General features: G+C 41.0%; 1 protein-coding gene across 1 annotated transcript in view; it reads right to left on the reverse strand.

Moving 5' to 3' along the window:
* Window positions 1-7,878: 7,878 nt before the first annotated feature.
* Window positions 7,879-21,757, reverse strand: part of vwc2 (von Willebrand factor C domain containing 2) — a 35,898-nt gene continuing 22,019 nt past the window's right edge. Inside the window, exons 3-4 of the mRNA XM_080288297.1 lie at window positions 20,727-20,856; window positions 7,879-8,726 (exon numbers count right to left, since the gene is read on the reverse strand). Coding sequence (XP_080144423.1) covers window positions 8,575-8,726; window positions 20,727-20,856 — 282 coding nt within the window. The 3' untranslated portion in view covers window positions 7,879-8,574. The remainder of the gene's footprint in view (window positions 8,727-20,726; window positions 20,857-21,757) is intronic.

Raw genomic sequence — 21,757 nt, forward strand, 5'->3', positions numbered from 1 at the left:
GTTTGGGATCATTGTCATTCTGAAAAATTAAGACTATGGTTTGCTGTAATAATATAATTTATAACCAGTTCCTTACTTTGTTTATTATGTGTAGACACTGGTTCATCACTTAAGCGAGTTGCCTTTTATGCTTGAAGGATTCGTAGGTCAGGGTTAAGTGGCTTAACAAACAAACAAATAAAATTTCCCCAAGACTTGCACCGTACTGTAGGTCTCCAGACCTACCAGATACAGAAGGTTAACAACTTAAGACACAATTGCTAAGACTAAAATCAAAATATAGTTAAAAAGGAAAAATAAAGACGTGAAATGACTAGCTAAAAGCTTCCCAAACAAAAACAGGAACCGTATGGTAAAGGTATTGTAACAATATCCACTTTATGCACTTTTACTTAACATCGACTTCAGAATGAAATGAACAGATAACAGGTTACACTGAGGAAAAGGTACTTTAGCTCATCTGTTAAGGATGCTGGGCTGTTTCGTATCATTTCTGCTTTTAGAGATATTTTTTTTCTCAGCCTCGAGGTGTCTGAAGACACCACTCCGAATCTCTGCTTTTGATCTCTGCGTAATAACACATGTGATTTTCAATTACAAATAAGACACTGCATTAGGCAAAGATACACGGAAGGTAATGGACTTCCTCTGTTGCTCGGTAAGATGGACTTGTCCCTCAAGACCTCTGTTTCCATTATTAAACCACCTGCACAGTGCCCACCTCTACAGTTTCCATCCCTTCTGACCAAGGTGAAATTACCTGCTTTTGAACCTTAAGCATTATAAAAAGAAAGAAAAAGAGCCGCAGAGTTGTCACCCACAGTCTCAGCCTTCACTGCCCGGCAGGACTTTTTGTGTTCTTTAGGGCGGCAGCAAACAAAATATGCATTGTTGATGTCTGACATCCCTATAGTTTTCATAATCAAAATATCCCAAGGGAGTGAAAAGCAGCATGTGAGCTGGTGGCAAATACTTTCACCGGCCACTCTCCCAGTATGTATCAAGACCTGGATGATGAATTACCATAGCAGGGCCTGAGAAAAAAAATGAGAACACCCCAGGATGAATGTTGTGTTGCAAATACAAACACTTAGTATTCCGCAGGGCTGAGACAAAAGTGGCTTCTTTTATGATAACCTAACAATTCACTGTGCCATCTCCAGTCTAACAGCAGCTTATGCAGATGTGCACGGCTCAGGAGTGCTCTGCTGTACTGAGGATCACCCCCCCCACGCACTCACACACACCACCCCCTTGAAATTGTTCAGCAAGCAGGTCACATTGGCGTGGGCTGCCTGTTGTGGATAAAATGCTGAAACACTGTGCTCCGAGACACTCTAAAGCCTTATCACTCACCTACCTGGCCTATAACAGTCTGTGATGGATAGGCCCAGACTGAACCTGCAGTCTCCTGTCCAACCCATGTCATTTAGAGAAAATAGATTTGCTTGCTCCTAGGCTTAGATTACTTCTTGACTCTTAAACAAAACCGAGCTATGGGTTGCTTCCCATACACTACGCGACTTAGAAAAATCACACAAGAAAAAAAGAAAACAGCTCTTAAAAAGCGTTTAAGTGCTGTGTTTGTCAGCGGCTGAGTTGTGTGGCACAGGGGTATGGATGGGAATCGAGTCAACGCTGCAACGGTGACCTCATTTGGAGGCAAGACAAGGCAGTGAGTTGAAATTGAAAATGTGAATATCCAGCTAATGGCAGAAGGGAGCTGGAGATATAATACCAGATCTATAAAGGACAATTTGAGGCCCTCCACTCTTGAGACTCGGGCGCTCAATCATGAAGTGATTCACTCAGATTGATCAAGGAGCGTTGTAATCACATGGGAATGTTACATTTGGCTCCAAAGACGGCTCGCATAAGTGTCAAGAGATTCAAAACTGGATTTAATGGATCTGAGGTGATGTGCTTAGAAATCCTTTCAGAAGGTGCAAATAGAATCCTCAGAGCATTTTACTGGCATTTAGCAGCTGTCCGGTGAAATTAATGTGCAGAACAGAGGAATAAATTCACCGTCAGAGACACAGAAGGCTGGAATTTACTCAGTATTCTCACAGCAGAAAATCAAAGGGCCGTGGCCCTCTGAAAGAAGATTTAGAAATCTGCTAATGAACCGCACTGTTGATAACAGTCCCGCATTAAGCAGAAAGCCTAAATGCACTTACAGATAACAAGCTTTCTTTTATTTAAAGCGATTCCAGTTAAAAGCTCGCTGCTCCCTCTGAAATTGAAATAAATGCCGCAAATGTGATATTAAATATTCATAACCTTCAGCTGTCATCTAGCTTTTCCCCGTTTCAAGACAAACGTGCAACAAAAAACATGATCCAGCGTAATTACGCACTTCTAATAAGTGTGAAAGTAGATGAGTGGGGCGTTAAGGGAAAGCAAAGCCAACTGAGATATCATGAGCTGCTTTTCTCACTTATATCAAAGTTCCCAACACTTGAGTTTCATGAATGCAGGCAGGTAACTTCCTTTTTCTTTCCTTTTTTTCTTCCCCCTCTTTCTCACGGAACATTTTCACATCTGTCTAATCGTTGTCTCCCAAAGCTTTTAATGCCTTTGATAAGATTGCAGACAGATAGGCCCATTGACTTAGGCTTATGTGCGTCTAAGAGAAATCATGACAGTAAACCGGTGCTTTTAAAACTTTAGATGGAATATGGCGCTGAAAAGGTTTTATCTAAAGCTTCAATCAAACTGCACTTTTATACTGAGCTTTGAAGAAGCGCCAGCCTGTGAAAAAAAATTCATATTGTTTTGACATATTAATGAAACTACCTGTGTTTATGTCGTGTTTTGCTCTGCTATGTGACGTAATGATTCTACACAAAGCAACAGGAGGAGCCTTATTGTCAGTTTTTAAATTAAGAATAGTACCTATAGAGGATACACATTAGTCGTGGGCAAAAAAATGGACAGCTGTAATCTTCATTATTAAAGGCATTTGATGCATATCTTAAACAGCAAACCGGGTCTGTGACCATCTTTAACTCCTTCTTGTCTAATATGTCATTTATGTTTTTACATAACCCACCTTGGCAATGTAAATGTAAATTGGCAGTTTTGCCATGTTTACACTTCATATGTTTGGTATACTGATGTTCGGTAACATGTGTTGCCCCTGTTAAAAAAAATTTTTAATGGCTCAACATATTGTATAGCAGGGGTCTCAAACTCCAGTCCTTGAGGGCCAGTGTCCTGTAACTTCTCCATGTGTCCCTTCTGCAACACACCTGAATACAATTAGTAGGTCATTAGCAAGACTCCAGAACTTGACTGCATGCTGAGGTGGCGGCAATTCAGCCATTTGATTCCTGTTACAGCAGCTCATGAGTGAATGAACATGGTGCAAAAAGTGTACATTTAGTAGATCATTTTCCAAACACTTACATTTACTTAAATTTACTTGAGTGGGGTTAGGAGTCACCACTTCAGCATGCAGTCAAGTTCTATACTCTTGCTAATGACACACAAATTTTTATTCAGGTGTGTTGTAACATGGAAAAGTTGCAGGACACTGGCCCTCGATGACTGGAGTTTGAGACTCCTGCTGTATAGCGAGTGTCATAAACCCTTAAATGCACAAGTGTTTGACGAATGTAGATCTACTTCAAAAGCTGAAATTAATAACATTATTTGCTCATGACCTTTAAAAACATAGCATAATAAACAATAAACAATCCAATGCCACTTAATGGCCACGTTTTAGTGCTTTGCCTCTTATGTACCAGGGATTGGTTTTGTATAAGATAAATAAATAATGTTCTTAATATGATGACATTTAAAGACAAATTACACACTCATAATCAGTCCTAGCAAATGTTTAAAAAACAGTACAATAAAATAAAAATGTTGTCCTAAAGGACTCTTTAATAAATACAATGAAATATTTTTTTCAGAGAGTAGCAACATCCTTTTTCATTTTTACTTTCTCTGAGCCCAGGCGGGCACCTTGTGTGTCTTCTAAAGTTCTTTGAAGTTGAGTGCACTGTTACACTGGACTCAGGTCTAAAAATAGTCTTTTAATGTCTTTCTGCAAGTTTGATGTGATGCAGCCATACACATGTCACATATCTTATTACACCTTTTTAAAATCTATATAATCTTCCTGAGTGTTAGTGACTTGTGAATATCAACGTATCACCTCATATTAATCAGCTTGCCCCTATTCTGAACCATAAGGTTAATGTTAGGACTACACTGACTCTCTATATGCAAAATAAATCTTTTAAAATGATTCTGAGGCAGAAAAATACATAAGACAGTTTGACAGCAGAGACAAGTTAAACAAGACTAATACCCCATACTTACTAATGACTGGATTGGATCCCATTTGAATACATATGCTGATCATTTTTAAACACTGTAATAACTACAGTGATGATAACCCTATTCTGGGAGAACTTGCAGCTCCTCCTGTTTTTTGTTTCTCATCCATGATGATATTTTAGGGGTTTTTTGGTTTTGGTTTTTTAAAGCTCTCTTAAAGATTTAAAGAGTTTTTTTTTTTTTTTTTTTGCATCACAGGAAGTAGAATATGTGTTTTCTACTGCATCTGGGATCAGTCACAGCCAGTTGCCATCTTCAAAGTGACTTTGTCGTGCTAAGACAGCGATAAAATGGCAATAAGACAGAGTAAGTCTTTCAGTATGCAATGGAATGGGGTCAAATCGGCAATTACATATAATCTGTTTGTGATGATATGGTGATTAACTGTGACAAACTGGCAAAAAATTGCAAATCTGTTGCTGTTTGTTGCAAATCTGTTGCTAAGTGCATGCACAGAAATTCACGTTGAGTGCTTAGTTTCAGAGTCCAGCCAAAAAACAGGTTTGAATTTCAGAAATTCGTCCACAAATAGCAACACAGTTGCTGTGGGAAAGTGATTTAAGTCAAAATTGCTTAGATGCTCCGCAGCTTTCCTTTTACATAGGAATATAACTAAAACACAACTGCTTGACCACTGGCTGTAGTTTAGCATATAGAGCAGGTCATCTACTAATCGAAAGGTTGAATCCCTGGCTGCTTCAGTCTGCATGTCAAAGAGTCCTTGGGCAAGATGCTGAACCGCCAGTTGTTCTCCAATGCACAGTGAGAAAGCACTTAGGCACAGAAAAAAGTACTTGTGTGAATATGTGTGAATGTGTGATGAATGAGGCGAGTTGTATAAAGCGCTTTGAGTACTCAGGTTGAGTAGAAAAGCGCTACATAAGAACCAGTCCATTTACCATTATACCCATCCAGCCAACCTGATGGCGATCTGTCTGCATTTATAAATTAGACGGCAGTTTGTCTGAGTGTGTGACTGCAGTCAGTCTCAATCAGACCAGATTGTTTGGAAACAGGTTGCCTCCCACCACGCAACCTGTGCAGTCACCTTGCAACCAAACATGGTGGCCCAGATATAAAGTGTTTTGCACATTCAACCTCTGGGCAATCAGTTGGTCACTGCGACTACTTGGAGTTGGTCTCTCTCAGAAAAAAAGAAATCAGTGCAGTCACCTGGCAATGATCAATAGCAAGCAGTGCTATTTTTAATCTAGTGCGACTGAGCCACTGATGTAAGGTACTGTGCAGGTAGGACCAGCCCTGGCTTTGGTTTGATCTAGAGTGTGTGTTTACTGCAGATCTGCCATCTTCAAAGCATTAAAGTGTGTTATTGTATGGCCATGGTAGAGCTCTGGGGGGCTAACTGCTGACGCTCACCAACCATAGTACGAGCATGCTGACGTTTACCAGTTGTAGTCTTTAACGTATTAGCATATCAGGTGTGCTAAAACTGCACAACAGAGGCTGATGAGATTTGGAAAAACAAATGGACAAAAGTCTATCAGATAAATAATAAAATAATATAAGTGAAAAAAATGAGCCGCTGGTAGCCACCAATGGGACATATTTCAGTGAGGGCATTCCTCCTGGCCACCAGGACAGACAGCTAACATGGAAAAAAATTTACAGAGATGGCTTAACTGATAAAATAGACTAAAGGAATTAGAGGTGTGTGTTATGCTGCAGAATTTTACTCATTAGCCGACACTGCAGCTCAGCGATTGTGTCATTTGCCATTAAGTTTACAACATATTTCATAATCTCTTGTGAAGAGCCAATAACTCCGGAAGACATTTGATTTTATGCCACATTGCTGCACTCAAAGTCACGTCTTCACACCGATGAAGATTTCAACTTTCTTTCGCTGACCGAGAGTTTTGGTTGGTTTCTCAAAATACGCGATGCTTTCATTTCAAATGAATGCTATAAATGAATAATGAATTTCATCACCTACTGTAATATGAACACATTTCATCTCAGCGCTGCAGCGTGCATTGTCCAGAACAGGGGAGAAGCCTAATTACATAGCTACAGCATTGGGAAGACCGGGCTTAATCTCTTATGGGTTTCTCTAACAGATGTATCCAATTAATGGCCTGTCTTTGAAGAAATGTAGATGGCTACTTCTCTGGGAATTTTATTTCAAAGTAAAACACCCAGCCTCGTTTCTGATGAGCAGACTTTATGCCCAGTCCTAATTCTTTTGTCCAATACACAGATCTGATCTTAAGTAACTGCTGAAATATGAAGTGATTTAAAGAGAATCTTGAATGTTAATGACCTGGACAGAGACGCTCAAGGGAACTGATAGAGGCCCTGTGATGGAGCCATTACTTTACAGGCTGAGTCACAGCAGGTAAGCTGCTTGGGAAATTACACATAAGGGAGTATTATCTTGTAAAATGAAAGACTATACAGATAAAAATGGCAGCAATCCCTCTAAATGGAAGAAAAGAGAGAGTGTGTGTGTGTTGTGGGGGGGATTCGTGTATAGGAAAGAAAAATCCCACAATCATTTACCACTTGTATGCACAAGAGCAAGTCCAGCTTTCCTTGAATGAATGAGCCTGATTTGAGAGGACACTTACAGTCATAGGAATAGCAGAGTTAAGGACACCCAGAAAACCTTAATAGATCTGTGCCACTGCTCCCCCGCTGCTCTGAGAGAAGCCTCTCACGTAGCATGTACATGCATTTAGGCTTATTTACCTCGATCCCTTCGGCTGTCTGACAGGCACGTCTCACCGCTGGAGATGCAACATCGTTGTCTGGCAACCTCTTGATCAAAGTTTTGCAGCGGGGCCAGCACGCTGCACAGAGGGTGACACAGCTTTGCTGCTAATGCAAAAGATGACAGGCGAAAGCGTGAACACAACATATGCACGCGTTTACGCCAGCCTGCCTTTCAGTGTTCATAACCTGGACCTAAATTATTCATCTTCATTTTGATCTGCTGCTTGATTGGCCCTTACGCCTCTGCATTCGTTTGATTAATCTTCAAACTAAAATAACGAAGGCAAAAACAAAAAAGCATATATGCAGCAAGTCGGATGACCTTTCGGTTTCCAAATTTTGGAAGCAAATTGGAATCAATGAGATCGAATTGTCCAGTCTGGGCTTTATTAATGGAGTTGGAAATCCAGGGGCAACTCCGGAGCGTCTGCACTTCCAAGGGCTCATGTTTATATTGGGATGCTTATAACTACCGGAAATGAAAGCCCTGCATTACTGAGGAACTTAATATCCTCTTTGACAACTTATTAAATATTTACTTGTAGCTTTCACAGAGATATCATCCAGGAACTTCAAAACCGAAAAACGTTCCCATCTAAAAAGGTAAGATTTGTCACTTTCAAAGGCTCCTCTGATACTCTGATCATTTATTCCAAACAACAAACCATCGACAATCATTTGCTGATTCAAGTGAAACTGCGAGCTTTTTGTTTTTTCCAGGTAGCAAGTCTGTAAATGCAAATCACCATCAACATAAAAACTCACAGCTATAAAAAAACAGGTATCGTCGGAGCATTTACAGAGCACAGAATGGCATTTATTTGAAACATGAACACACTGTACCGAGAGAAATACAAAAAAAGCACTTTCAAATCAAAGCACATTTGAACATCCAGAAAAAAAGGATAAAAGAAATCAGGAAACAGTCGAGTCCTCGTGAATTTACTCGTCTTTCTTCGTTGTTGTTCGCCTGTAACTCTGCACTGCGCTGTCCTGCACAGCAAGTCTGCACCCTAGCACTGCAAAATGAATCGCGCACAGTCTAGTCTGCACTTTGGTGGTAGAGGGACGGGTGTCGAGATTTGTCGGATGACACCGCGGGTTAAGAGACGTTGAGGCTTGCACCTCCAAAGACAGCTGTGTGTGTTCTATACATTCTGTTGTTTTATTGACCTCTGGTCCAATACATTGCTTAATAAAATACAGATACTATAAAAAATAGTCTTCCACTGTTTCAGCATTAATGACTCCTATATTTCATATATATATTCATAAATAATTTAATACATAGATAAATAGATATTCTGTGTGTGGATTATAAACTTTCATAAAAGCATCGTTTCAGTAATGACTACAGTATTAATGCTGAAATGCTTGAGGGGTGCTGTCCGACCCTGATGCCCGGTAGACTGGGTGAAAGGCTGAGAGTGTGCATGAGGCTCGGCACTGGTGTTGCGTGCCAATGTCCCTCTCTCGTCGCCGTGCCAGTCTCTAGCTCCGCTGGCACTCGTTCTTACTGCAGGTGGCTTGACGCTCAATCTGCCACGTGCCTTCCTCGTATGTGCAGTAGCAGATTGTGCACTCATCGATCTTCACCTCTCGGCCAGCCGGTATCACCGCCGTGTCCGCGTAGCAGTTTGGCCCTGTAGGTGGTACAGACATAAAAGAAATAAATAAAGAGGAAAACAGGGCACGACAGACAACAGGGCTTTTTCAAATCTTTCACAGTGGAATTTCAAATTTAGCTCATCCATTTTTAATATGTTTCTTTTTGTGTTGTTGGCACAGTGTCACATTATCGAGGTCAGACTCACACTGAGAGCCCTGAAAAATGCGTGATTTGCTTTGTTCCTTTGATTTACAATGCTGTGGGACCTGTGCTGTGGTCAGATTAAACGAATACAAACTTGATGATAGTCAAGGGGATTGATTTATTGTTAAAATTCTGAAAATTCCTTTCATGTACGTGCAGAAGTCATTTTAAGGTTGCACTTGTCGGTTCTTTTTTGCCTTTTGAGCGGCCAAGGGCTCTGCTCGGTGTGAGGGGAACACGCAGTTCAAAGACCGAACACGACTGAAAGCCATGTTCTTTTGTGCTTCTCAGTGGATCTCAATCAGTTATAAATTCCTCAAATTCGCAGACACCTGTGTCAGCCGGCCTATTTATGAAATAGGATGGTAAACTGGTGCTTGACCTCCAGTTCATTTCAATTCCTGAATCTGGTGAGTGACATTAAGCATCAACATGAAGATACTTTCATTGTTTTCACTCACGTCTGGGAACATTTACTTTATGTAAAACCCTACATTCAAAAATTTCCCCGATATTTTGCTCAGTGCTGACATGACAGCATCACACGGTTGCTGTAGATCCATAACGTGAACCTCGTTTTCTACCACATCCCCAAGGTGCTCTGCCCGTGGAGGCCATTTGAGTACAGTGAACTCATTTGTGATGTTAAACAAACCAGTTTGAGATTATTTGAGCTTTGTCCTGCCAGAAGGAGCTATCGGAAGATGGACAGTGGTGAAGTAAAGAGATGGATAGGGTCAGCAACAATACTCAGGAAGGACGGTGTCTTAAAATGATGCTCAAAGTGAGCCAAGAAAATATCCCTGACACCATTACCACCACCATCACCACCAGGCTGGACCTTTGCTGCTGTAGCCCATCAGCCACAAACTTTGATGTGCTGTCTGTTCAGAGATGTTCTTCTGCATACTACAGTTGTAACAAGCGGTTGTTTGACTCACTGTTGTCTTCCTATCAGCTCGAAGCATCTGACCATTGTCCTCTGGCACCAAAAAGTCGATTTCAACCAGAGAACTGCAGCTCGCTGTGTATTGTCTCTTCTCTGGGCATTCTCTGAAAACCATAGAGATGGCTGAGATGGGAAAATCCCAGCAGATCAGCACTTTGTGAAATACTTACATCAGGCCACCTGGCACCAACAACCATGACTTTGCCACTCAGCAGGATGTCTTGACCATGTCTATATGCCTTAATGCATTGAGTTGTTCATTGGTGGATGAATTATTTGCATTGAAGAACTGAAAGGAGAGTATGTTTTAGAGTATATTTTTGCTAATGCCAGCATTGAGTGTTTTTGGTAAGGGGGATTATGAAAACATAATGTTAATGGCTAAAGACTAGAGAGGACACAGCCTAATGCCAGACAGTCAGTGCTCTGATGCAGTCCAGACCTATGCATCAGTTAGCTAGTCAGCTACAACCAACCAATTATCCCATACACTGACTGCATCAACCACCAACAGCACCGGAGTTTGTTCTCTGCATTCTGACGCTGCCAAATGTGCATGCTTAACAATTGCACTGATTTAACCCCGGCTATTTCCAGTACACAGAACACAGAGTTCCACTCAGGACAGAGCAACAGCTCTATTTCCACTGTGGTTTAGCTGGTGCTATTCTACAATACATCAGATATACTGTCACTCTTGCTGATGCAATCTGAATGCATTTTATACATTTAACATTCATATTTTTTAATTGTTTTCTAATGTTTCTAATGCAGTGTGCAATTCAAGCTGAAGTAGGTTGCTATTATGGAGGGCAAAGTTTCAGTATCATGTACAAATAATTATTTGGATGGGAATAAATATAAATTAGTCATAAAGGAGGACTGGCAGAATTGTTTGGCCATATAATTCAGCTTTTCACAAAGGCTGGTGACAGAAAACCTTTTGTGCAAAAGTACATTGTGCAATGAAGGCCAGTGGGACACATGCCAGTTTGAAAGTGGGGCAGGACTTCAGTTATTGTTAAACTGCTAATTTTAGATGTTATATCTGTTGCATTGACCAGATGGAGTTCAGTGCAGTTGGTTGTCTTTTGGTTTTTTGGGTTGTTTTTTTTTTTTGTTTTTGTTTTTTTATTTTGCTTTAAGACAGTTTTGTGACATCCAGGAGAAGCTGAAAGCAGTCAGTCAAAGAAAAGAATGAATTTGCTGCTCGTCAGTTCATTTCTCTCAGTGGAAAATGGGCTCTCTCGTCTGGGCTTTTCATTGACTGTTTCCCAAAATAGTGTTCTGTTATGGGAATATAAGAGGCCCGGAAAAAAATAATGGCTACAGAAGCATCAAGAATTTGCTAACACCCTTTCTAGAGTCGTTTCTGATGGCAAGGAAATGAAAGGCTTTTCACATTTACCTTTATGATCTCAGGCTTGCGCTTCTCTTAAAGGTGGAATTTATGCAGCTTCCACTCTGCCATCTATCATCAACCGGCTTTGAATCCACTTAAAATACACATTCCTGGGAAATCATTACAATGTTCTTCAGACTACTGATTGACCACTTATGGTTTAAGCAGAACAGCCCTTTGATTCAGACCCAGCTCCCATCAGGATAAAGATTACACTGAATTCTCAACAACCTGAATCAAACGATTATCTCATCCACTGTCATATTCTGAAATTAAGGCATTCAACTGAATCCTGTCTTTTATTTTTGTATGGTTTGCACATGAGAGGTATTCAATTACATTTCTTTCCACGCTCCTTAGATTGGCTAAACCACAAGCACTGTAAAGCATATGTCTGGCTGAAGGCAGCTGCTCTCCTCTGCAACTTCAAGGCTGGACTGTGAATTGTGCATAAAAACAAATTAAGCACTGTTACACAGTGGTTTAATATGGTTTTTGAAGTGCACCCCAAGGGACTGCATCTTTTTTTTCTTCTTTTTTTTAACTATTTTGCAGGAAATTGGCTCTCGCTAATGGAAATTTTGATGTTAGGTAGTGGTTGTTAAGACCTGAACAACTAGCCGAGAGAGTCGACAGAGGAAATAAAAGCTGTAGTCCAACTCATTTTGGTGCTTCTTCCCATCTGGCAACACTGGAGTGTACAAAGAAATCTACTTGCCATGCTTACAATACAAAAACACAAGTGTCCTCCTCCTATCGGACAGAATTACCTTCTTTTGGTCCTAAAGTGTAATGGGAATGTTTTTGTCTAGTGAATGTGCCCGCGTCCTCGACTAGTGGCTGCAGAAAAAGTGCTCATAAATCATCCATTATCTCTCCAGCCGCACGGCAAAATATAAACACTGCGGGAATTGCTTCCACAACAACAGGTGTAGCATAACAATGGCTATTTCCCTTACACTAACAAGGTCTTGAGCCACTCTGTTGTATAATTAAGATGCTGATAAATGGGGAGTCTTTCAGCTGCAGCCACCGCGTTTGATTGGACGCAGCGCCCAGAAGGAGCGAGCCTGCGCATCAATCAATGTGAACAGTTTGCCGAGGCCTGTCAAAATGTCAACCCCAACACGTTTATAAGTCTGTACATGAACGCGCGTGCGCGCACGCTATCTGAATAACAACTCATCCTGTGGCCCGGGCTGCTGTCGCTACTGATTCATCATCATTAGTAGCATTTAAAGCACTGAGTCTCCAGTAAGGGGATGCATATGTCAAGGGTGTACTAGGAGAGAGGGGGGAAAATGCGAAAAATAATCTCCCACTTCGCGGCATTAATCAAAAGCACTTCCTTCGTGGAGCCGGGATTAAAGCCCGTCATTGACAGTTGCATGACACTCATTTGTGTTAATTAATGCATGGATTTAGCCCTGCTGTGCTTACTCATTCCTCTCACCCTATTATTCTGCCATTCATATCACACCACCTTTTTGTCATTGTTTCATTAATATAATATAATATATCCCCATCTCTCCGTCACTCACTGTGGCAAAAAAAAAGGGTTTTATGGGCACATCAGGCTTCACAAGAGCTTTTGAAAAACACCCGAAGAGGCAGAGACAAATGGACTGTGCATGTGCATGAACAGTTGGACCCAAACTGTCAGTGCAGCGTGTTAGAAGTTGGCATGGGAAGCATGTGAAAGAGATAGCCATTAGCACCTGTGGCTTTTGGCTCTGTAACTGCGCCAGATAATGGATGGAGAAACGAGGACACATCCTGATGATCGCACCCCTTAATTCTGACATGTTAAAAACAGCCGCATTATAAGGTAATGGAAAGAGAAGAATAGCCAAAATCACTCATCTTAATGCATTTCTTGGGTACATTTGCATTATAAATGCAGAATAAAAACGAGGCTGCTTTGTAAGGGCAGAAAGAGGGGGGACTTTGCAGGGATTTCACAACAATATGAATAATTTCTTTCAGAGATGCTCGGTGAGACTGGTTTTCTAAGTAACCGCCTCGCTTAGAGAGCCGCTGACTCTTTGGTTTTGTGGGAGTGGCACCTTGCGTGAAGGTTCGCGTACGCGCACAGATGATCTTTGCAGCCAAGCTATGCAGCTGCACTCGAGCAGCTCGACTGTCGTGACCAATGTCCTTTAAAGAAAGGAGCCTCGAGAGCCATCACAGCAGTGTCCAGGTGACAGTCTTTGCTGCAAGACCTTCATTTACATAATCCTTTAAAAAAAAAACAGCGTGTTTAAAGGTCTGGCATCAGGCCTAGAACATGTTTTTGTATCGTTTTGTTCCTCTATGGGGTTTTTTCCTGTACTGAGAATGTATTTTCAAGTCACATTAAAATGGACTTTTATTCAGGAGAAAATGTAGAAAATAACACTTAACAAGCAGACCAAAGCTGAAAAGCATTCAGTGACCCAGTAGTACTATAATGCGACTAACTATTATCGTCATTATTGCGACCTTTCGCTATTGTAATAACTCAAAGTCCAGTAATGGGAAAGAAAATGGCCTTTAAATAATAAAAATGTTGTGGTCCAGCAAAAAAAATTAAACAAAAAGGGGGGGAAAGAAAAAACTAAACCTTTTGTGAATTGATTAGCTTATTAGAGCAGATGCAAAATGCCCTGCATGTAATTCCACGTTTGCCTAAAAAATTAAACCAGTGCATGCATTAATCTTGATTTCCTCATGACATTATTTATAACAACAAATACTACCCATAAAGTCTGTTGCTGGATGTCATTTTGTTTGTCGTGTAATAAGGAAAGCTTTGGATTCCTCTGCACATACGAGGCTCTAATAAATGCCACACTCTGTAGGGTAAAACTTAGAGGTCACTGCTACCTTCCAAGTAGCCTTGCCAAGACTAAAAACATAAGCGTTGGTGTGTATGTTAGACTGGTATCGGTAGTAGTCTTGTGTCCTTTCCAAACGTCAGGAGTATGCCATTAGCTTTATTATCATGTGAGGTTACAGGTTACGTTAGAAAATTATCTGGAACAGCCACAGCGTGGGAGCCAATGTGTGAAATTAGAATAATGTTCTCATGCTCGTCATTCGGTTTGGGAAAGTTCACACTCCAGCAAGTGCAGCTAGATTGGTGTTAGATACTCCAACTCATCAGGTATTCCCCATTTTTTAAATTCTTTCTCATGTAACAGAAAAAAGGAAACATCGACCGATAAGTTTCTCATTACGGTTTAATTTACTTTTCCCTTTTTTCAAAATAAAAAAAAAATCTTGGATGAACAGTTTCAGCCTCACTTATTTTTTTTTACCCTCATATGATGTGTGTGCATATTTCATACACTTACAGTAGCTTTCTCCAAGAGCCTGCTTTTACTTTCTTCCGTGAGAAATCCATCGCTGTACATGCTGAAATGCTACTGGAATTTCAATGATAAATTAGTCACAGTTATTACTGTAAGCTACATTATGGTGTGAGAAGTGTTTGATAAGTGTACCAACATTAGCCTAAGGGGCTTAGCAAACAGTCAGTAATGAAGCAGCATTATTTTTGCATTCATTGACTGAAACTAGCTCTGTCAGCTGCACTGGTCCCTATCTGTGGCATCAGGGTGAAATGGGGGATGCTTTAAATGGACAAACCAGACCATTTTATATCCATACAAACAATTTCCCTTTTGACTCATGTGTTTTTTGATGTCTGTTTTTTTAAAAGGCCCGTCTATGAATCATGCCTTTCTTAGTTTAAATGAGCCCGTATCCCTCTTGGCAACCAGGCTACCGTGTCTCGTGCTGCTCTATTTGAAGTGATTTTGGCTCCGGTTCATACTGTTTATCACACCCCCCCTTCCAGATTAGTGTTGACCCTAATGTCTGAGTCTTGGAGAGCACCACTTGTTTCCTCGTGCGTTGCCAAGGCAATACCCTGCAAGAGCAAAGGACAAGAGAGAGGGGAGCCACGGCTGAGGTGCAGATGAGAGCGACTTCTCCTGCATTGATTTTTTTTTTCCTCTAAGCGTTCTTCAAAAGCAGATGCAGTGAGAGAAAACTTGGCTCAGAATCTGCAAGAACGGAAAGCGCCACGTCTTTACCAATATGTCCAAGAAAAGGAAAGCAACACGTCAAAACATATTGGCAGGAGGAAAAAAACTAAAAAAGGGAGAAAAAAGACAGACTCCAGCTTAGAGTATAGAAAACATGTTTTCCCCCTTCAGCTCGCATTGACTAGATGTTCTTTGCATGAATCGATGCTGTTTAATTAAACTTTATGGCATAGAGCGAATGATGGTCACAAACTTTTGAGGGCTATGAGACCATTTAATTGCAATATGTTCCACTGCTTTAAGATAATGAGTGAAAAATGATGAGAACCTGCCCCCATTCACAGCTGTTCTTTGATATTCATGAACAAATGTCTGGGGTGGATGTTAGTGATACCTCTTACTTTCATCTTCCTCCCCTGGCTCTTCCCCGAGTGTCTCCTAGCATACAGGGTGAATAACACATCTGAGGCAGGGTGCTCTGCCATAAGCATTGATTTTGCATGCCTGAAAAGGCCAAGATAATGCCTGTGCATAATTGATGAACTTATCAAACATTGAAATACCTCGTTGTATTTTTATCAATAGTGAGGAAAATGGTAAAGAGGCGAAGTGGCTGTTTGCTGGGGAATGAAGGTAAAAGACAGGAGGGATTACTTGTTGAACGAGAAACCACATCTGAGGGTGTTTTTATCTCTACAGATTTTAATCTTTCTTTCATTTTCACTTCTCTTCGGTGCTTTTTTTAAAAAAAACAAAAAAACTTTCCTGTGCACACTACCAGCCTCCTTCCCCGTTTGGTGTCATCTGGGTGAGTGTTTAATTCTTTCTCATTAATGAGCCGAGCTTTGATGTGACACATCGGATGCACCGCGGAACCTGGGAGGTCTTAACATCTGCCCACAACTCAAACAACATCTGTAGACAAGACAAACAACAGAACCAGAGGAGGAACTCTCCGTCGACGACCTCTACCATCCCCCCCCCCCCCGCCGCCCCCTTCTTTTTTTTTCTTCCTTTTTACATCATCTGTATTTTATCACGGAGCCACCTCTTCGGCGCTGTCTCATATCGAGTGCTGCATGATCAACAGCGACAAGATGGGAGCTGACAATCGATGATCCTCGTCATCTAAATGATGGCGCCTGCAATACCTGGCTAAGAAGCATCATGAATAAAAGACAAAGTGAAATCCGATGGATAATCGTTTTGATATTGAGAGGAGCTGAAGGGAAGATCAGTGGTGTCATTTGGAGTGATGTCTCATTTACTTCTGTTTACATCTAATTAGTATAGCCTCCAATTATTTAATAAGATGTCCCCCAGTTAATTTTTCACATTTTTATTGTTCTTTGTTGTCAAGTCCAATTAAGTCCACAAAGAGATGCATCTTTTGGGGGTATTTTTGTATTAGTTCCTGACAGAGATCTTAATTTTCTGGGAGCGGATGGCGTAGCGCGCAGAGTCAGACTTTCACAAAAGATATCTGGTGTTTGTTTGTCGAGTGCTCACGCCTCCTGTTTGCACAGCCGCAACCCCGTCAGCCGTGGTCGCAAAATCACGAGCCAAAAATGATTCCCCGTCCAATAAGAAGTTGTTAAACACACACTGATACCAGACTCTCGATTCTGTGTCAATTAACACTTTGGGCTCTAATGTTCACAGCAATCGTGAACATGCGAAAACACCAGCAGGAGGCAGAGCAAAAGTGAGGAAGGAAGTGTAAATTATTGGCACGATCCTAAAAATACATAAAAAGTGTACCTGCTAGAGTTAAAAACAAAAAAAGCACAGCAGCCCGACTGCTGCACAAATGAGGCGTAAATGTTGCCAAAGCCTATTTCTGTATTCTCATAAATATCACTGTGCTCCTGTAGATTATGCTCCCTAAAGGAGTTTGAGAGCAGGCTGACAGACGCTGCATGACGATGACGAGGCTTCTACTTTTAGCTAAATGTCATAAAGGTATATGCATGGAAACAAGTATTTGAGACAAGTTTAAAAGAGCACTCTGGTCATTTAGTCCTTCACTTCACTATATTAAGGAACACAGACAGGAAAGTCCAGATTTCCATAATGGAACTGAGCAGAGTCTCATTGCGCCCAAAAGTGGAGGAAGCAATTTTGGGTTCTCATGTTTCTTCGCAGATTCAATTCAGTTTCTAGTTAAACAACATAACGAGTGGCTTTACGCAGCCGACAAATGGTTTGGACATTCATGATGAATGAATCACTGAATCATCGGTACAAAAGCAACGACCTTTGATCGTAAAACGACTGGTGGGAGAAATCACTGGTCGCATTTCGAGACGAAACATCCAGTCACTAAGCTGAAAATTGAGCATCATCATCGTCAGAGCTAAACATAACAGTGTTTGGTAAAAACAGATCGCTCTGAACTTTTGGCCAATTTGGGTGTAATTCAGAATATATGGTGCACAAGTGTAACCAGATTTCCAGCTGAGCACACAAATAATTGTAATGTTAAATCAAGCAGCAGGCTCCTGTGTTTCTCTGTGGAAGCACACCGAGGGCTTCATTAACGTTTTTAAGAGTGGAGAAATAATGCTTCCAGAACCAGCAGGTACTCCCCCACTGGAAAACTCTTAAATATGGTTAAAAAAAAACAAATTTTCCCCAAGTTAAAGGGCAACAGACTACACATAAAAGATGCACTTAGCTGCCAATCAATCACTGTTTGCAGATTAGACTAGTGTTTCAAAGATATCACTTTCTTTTGGAAGTTATAAGTGAAAAAGGTGTTCTTTAACACCATTTAGCTTGGTTTGCAAGCTGCATGCATAATTGTACATGTGAAATACATCAGTACAGAATCACAGTCAAAAAAACAAACCAAAAAAACTGGAGCACAGACATCTTGGACGGTCTGTTGGTATAATTAACCACACAACAAGCCGTATTATTTGTCAGATAATTACAGATCAAGAGGTCCAGTAGAGTGCCTCCAATTAGCCGAGGTGATGTCTAGCAGCAACACTGCGTGTGCGTGGGTCCGCGCACACGTGCCACTCAAATCAGTCACGCCTTTAAACATATATAACTATCAAAGTTAGACATTTGAGCTGATAGCATTAACTTTAAGGAGCATGGGTGTTTCCTGGACTTTTTAAAATGGTGTGTCACGGGGTTACGAACAAGACATAAATCACAATATGCAAATAACTGTGAGCAGACCTCCTGCCTCCATAAACATGCATGAGGAGATGCAGCTGTCCATAAGAAAAGAGCACAACTGCAAACCAAATGCAGTCTGGTTACAATCATAAATATGTTTTATTTCATTGTTGGGTAGAAGAAAAAATAATCTCACATCAGGAAACAATGGGCAGCCATTAAAAAAAACCTGTTATATCACCTCTATTATTAGCACTTTTATTGCATTTTGTTATTCAATATTGACAATGATGTATTGAGCAGGACAAGTTTGTTTTCCCCCATAAAAAAGGATTCCCAGTCCTTCTTGTACCCTCTATAATTTCCGGCAATGGCTGCATTGAAGAAACAGCATCAGCCTTGCCCCTGACAAAGAGCGAAACTTCTACACTGGCTTCATTTTTCAGCTCTAGAGGGTGTCAGTTGGCTAAAATATAAAATCTCCCAGCTCAAGCTGAGATTAACTTGATGATGTTATTAGGGTCATCAATTTAGGAAGCTCTAACAACGCCACAGAAGACGTGCCCTACTGTTTTTGCAGGCTGAGTAGTTAACACTTTTAACCACACAATCCCCATGGGCTACAGTATTCCTCGCGACGGTATTAGCTGTGGCCAGATAACGTGTCATCCCTTGCATAGCAAGCCGCATTCATTGAAAGGTAATGTGTGGTAATCTTATGGTAATAGGGACTGACGTCAACCTAAAACTGAAAATCCTTATCGGGTGAACGAGCACGTGGATTTGGGGATACTTGAGAATACAAATGCCCACTCTCTTCAATCTGCCACATCTCTGTGCATACTGTACGGGATCTACATTCGTCTCCTGGACTGCCGTGCCTACAAATGTGGCCCAGCTAATCCACTGGGCATTTCACAGGGGGGAAATTATGGAGCACTGCCCAAAACTGCCCAAAAAGCACTCTCAGCATGATCAATATGTGCATATATATAAAAATGTGGGTGTACAGCAAAAATAAATAAATAAATAAATAAATATGGAAGAACAAAGGACCAACATGTACTCCCCAAGATTACAGCAGCCAAATATTAATAAAGCGAGCGACGCTCTATGACTACCAATCTTTTTCAACTTGCTACCACTGGAAGGTTGTGAGACAGGCTTCTCATTTGAGCGGGACGATCTCTGATTGATGACTAGTCATGAACATTCATTACATGCAAATTCTAATGTCTATAATACTTCCAGAGTTTAAAATGATACATGACTAATGCTAATGTGATATTCTGGGTGCAATGATAATGAACCGATGGCAGACATATGCTGAAGAAGAGGTGTTTTTGTGCGTGTGTGTGTTTTGTTCATTTAAGCCAAATTCATTCATCATCATCTGATCATCTGTTTCAAATCGACTTCTAATTTTCCCATTTGGCATTTAATGTGTAAAAAGTTCCAACAGACGCCCGGAAAATCAAAATATCTCACTTGCAGTTTTACCCGGAAAAAAAAAGAGACACTACCAGCAGCGCTTGTCACCTTGTAAGCGGTTCATACAGACGAAGCACTTTCACATGCAGCGGGTCCTGTTTTCCACATGCAGATTGTTTGCTCTTGTTTATAGCAGACAGCCTGCGCCGCTTTAAGATTCCAAGTCAGAGATACATATCGCAAGTCATCATTCTTTTTGCTGAAGGAAGCAATGTTGCTGACATTGCCATGTTGCATTAGAGTCACGCCAAGAAAACAAGGGGGCATAATCTAGGACATGCTGTCTGGAATCATCGGAAACAACTTCATATAATCGACTCTGAGCTGCAGAATTCCTTCTTCTCAGGCAGGCCGAAGCTCTCAAACCAACGGGATCATAAACTCCACCCCCCGCCCCCCCCAACAGCAGCAGAAGCAGCAAAAAATGCAAGCGTATCTCAAATCTCAGTACCAGACAGTAGACGGATTTGGAACATATGCTACAGAATCAATCAAACGACTCTCGAAATGACATTAAGAATGACGCAGAGAAAAAAGTAATATTTACACAAAAACAGGCCACGACTCAGAGCTAATTAGCCATATTTTTTTGCCGTGACTTCATTTAAACAGATTTGATCCGATGTGGCAAGATACTGCACACACTGCAGTGCAGCATGCTGCCTGCTTTGCGTCAGCGAAATGATGCTTTGCTACCTCGCTACTCCTGTTGTGGTGCCCTTGAGCAAAAACTGGCACTAGTGGGGCTTTCATGCCAATGCCACTGGGATACCAACTGCACTGGAATGAACTGGCTTGTTGAAAGAAATCATCATCTCCACTCACCACCCTTGCAGATGGGACAGCACTGATCCGGCTCGTACTCCGGGTCCACGCACTCCGTCTGTGGGCAGGCTGCCACAGAGCACAGCACCTCTCCGCTCGGCTCACACCTGCACTTCTCACACGGAGACACCTGATAGCAGAGAAAAAAAACATCAATTAACGCTCTTACAAACAGTTCATCACATGCACAAGTAAACACAGGTGACATAAACTCCTCCCATATTAATTGATTTCTTGCCATCTTTGTCTAAGATTCATTTATTTCATGTCTGTTTAGCCAATTGTCTGCCTTTCTGCAGCTCTCTCTGTCTCTCAAACACACACAACCTGCACACACAAAACACGCCTGCCTGTCTGCCTCCTTTAAAGACTGTGTGCACTCAGTGTCACAAAGCCACATCTATACACTGAAAAAAAGGGACTGGCCATCTCTTGGATTTATGTAAGCATCTTGCATGTATTTAACACAATTGCCTCATGTTTTAAAGATAAATGTAACTATATAGTGTAAAAACTACATGATATGCAGAAAGGGTGTATTAAATTGTTTATATCATGTTCAGGTGAAGTAAGTCAATAAGATAGCAACGTTAAATCTCGTGAAACCACGCGTGATTTCATCTCGCGGGCTTTGGATCGTGGTTTAAAAAATGCATCCATCTCAGTCAAGTCGAGCAGCCAACTCTACGTTTTTTGGTATGTCTTGATTTTTTGAATTAATATTTACCATATTTCAGCCAAATGTAGTTAAACGTCTAAAGTGCCGCCATGTAACATGCTAAAAAAGAGCCGTTAGCTTATTTGCTGTTTTATCTGTTATCAAAGAATTGGCGCTTTTTCATTTGAATTTGTCTTTGGCACAAGAGCCGTAATATCACATTAAACCTAATTACGAGGCACTCATAACATAATTTGGTTTTCTGTGTGAATAGATTTGTCAACTGACTCTTCAGTTACATTGTGTATTTACTGCACCGTGGTGTTAGTGAGATTTTGGACATTGAACAGCTTTAGCTAATATCATCAGCGGT

The sequence above is a fragment of the Astatotilapia calliptera genome, chromosome 13 (genome assembly GCF_964374335.1).
Source record: "Astatotilapia calliptera chromosome 13, fAstCal68.1, whole genome shotgun sequence".
In the NCBI taxonomy this organism is placed as follows: domain Eukaryota; kingdom Metazoa; phylum Chordata; class Actinopteri; order Cichliformes; family Cichlidae; genus Astatotilapia; species Astatotilapia calliptera.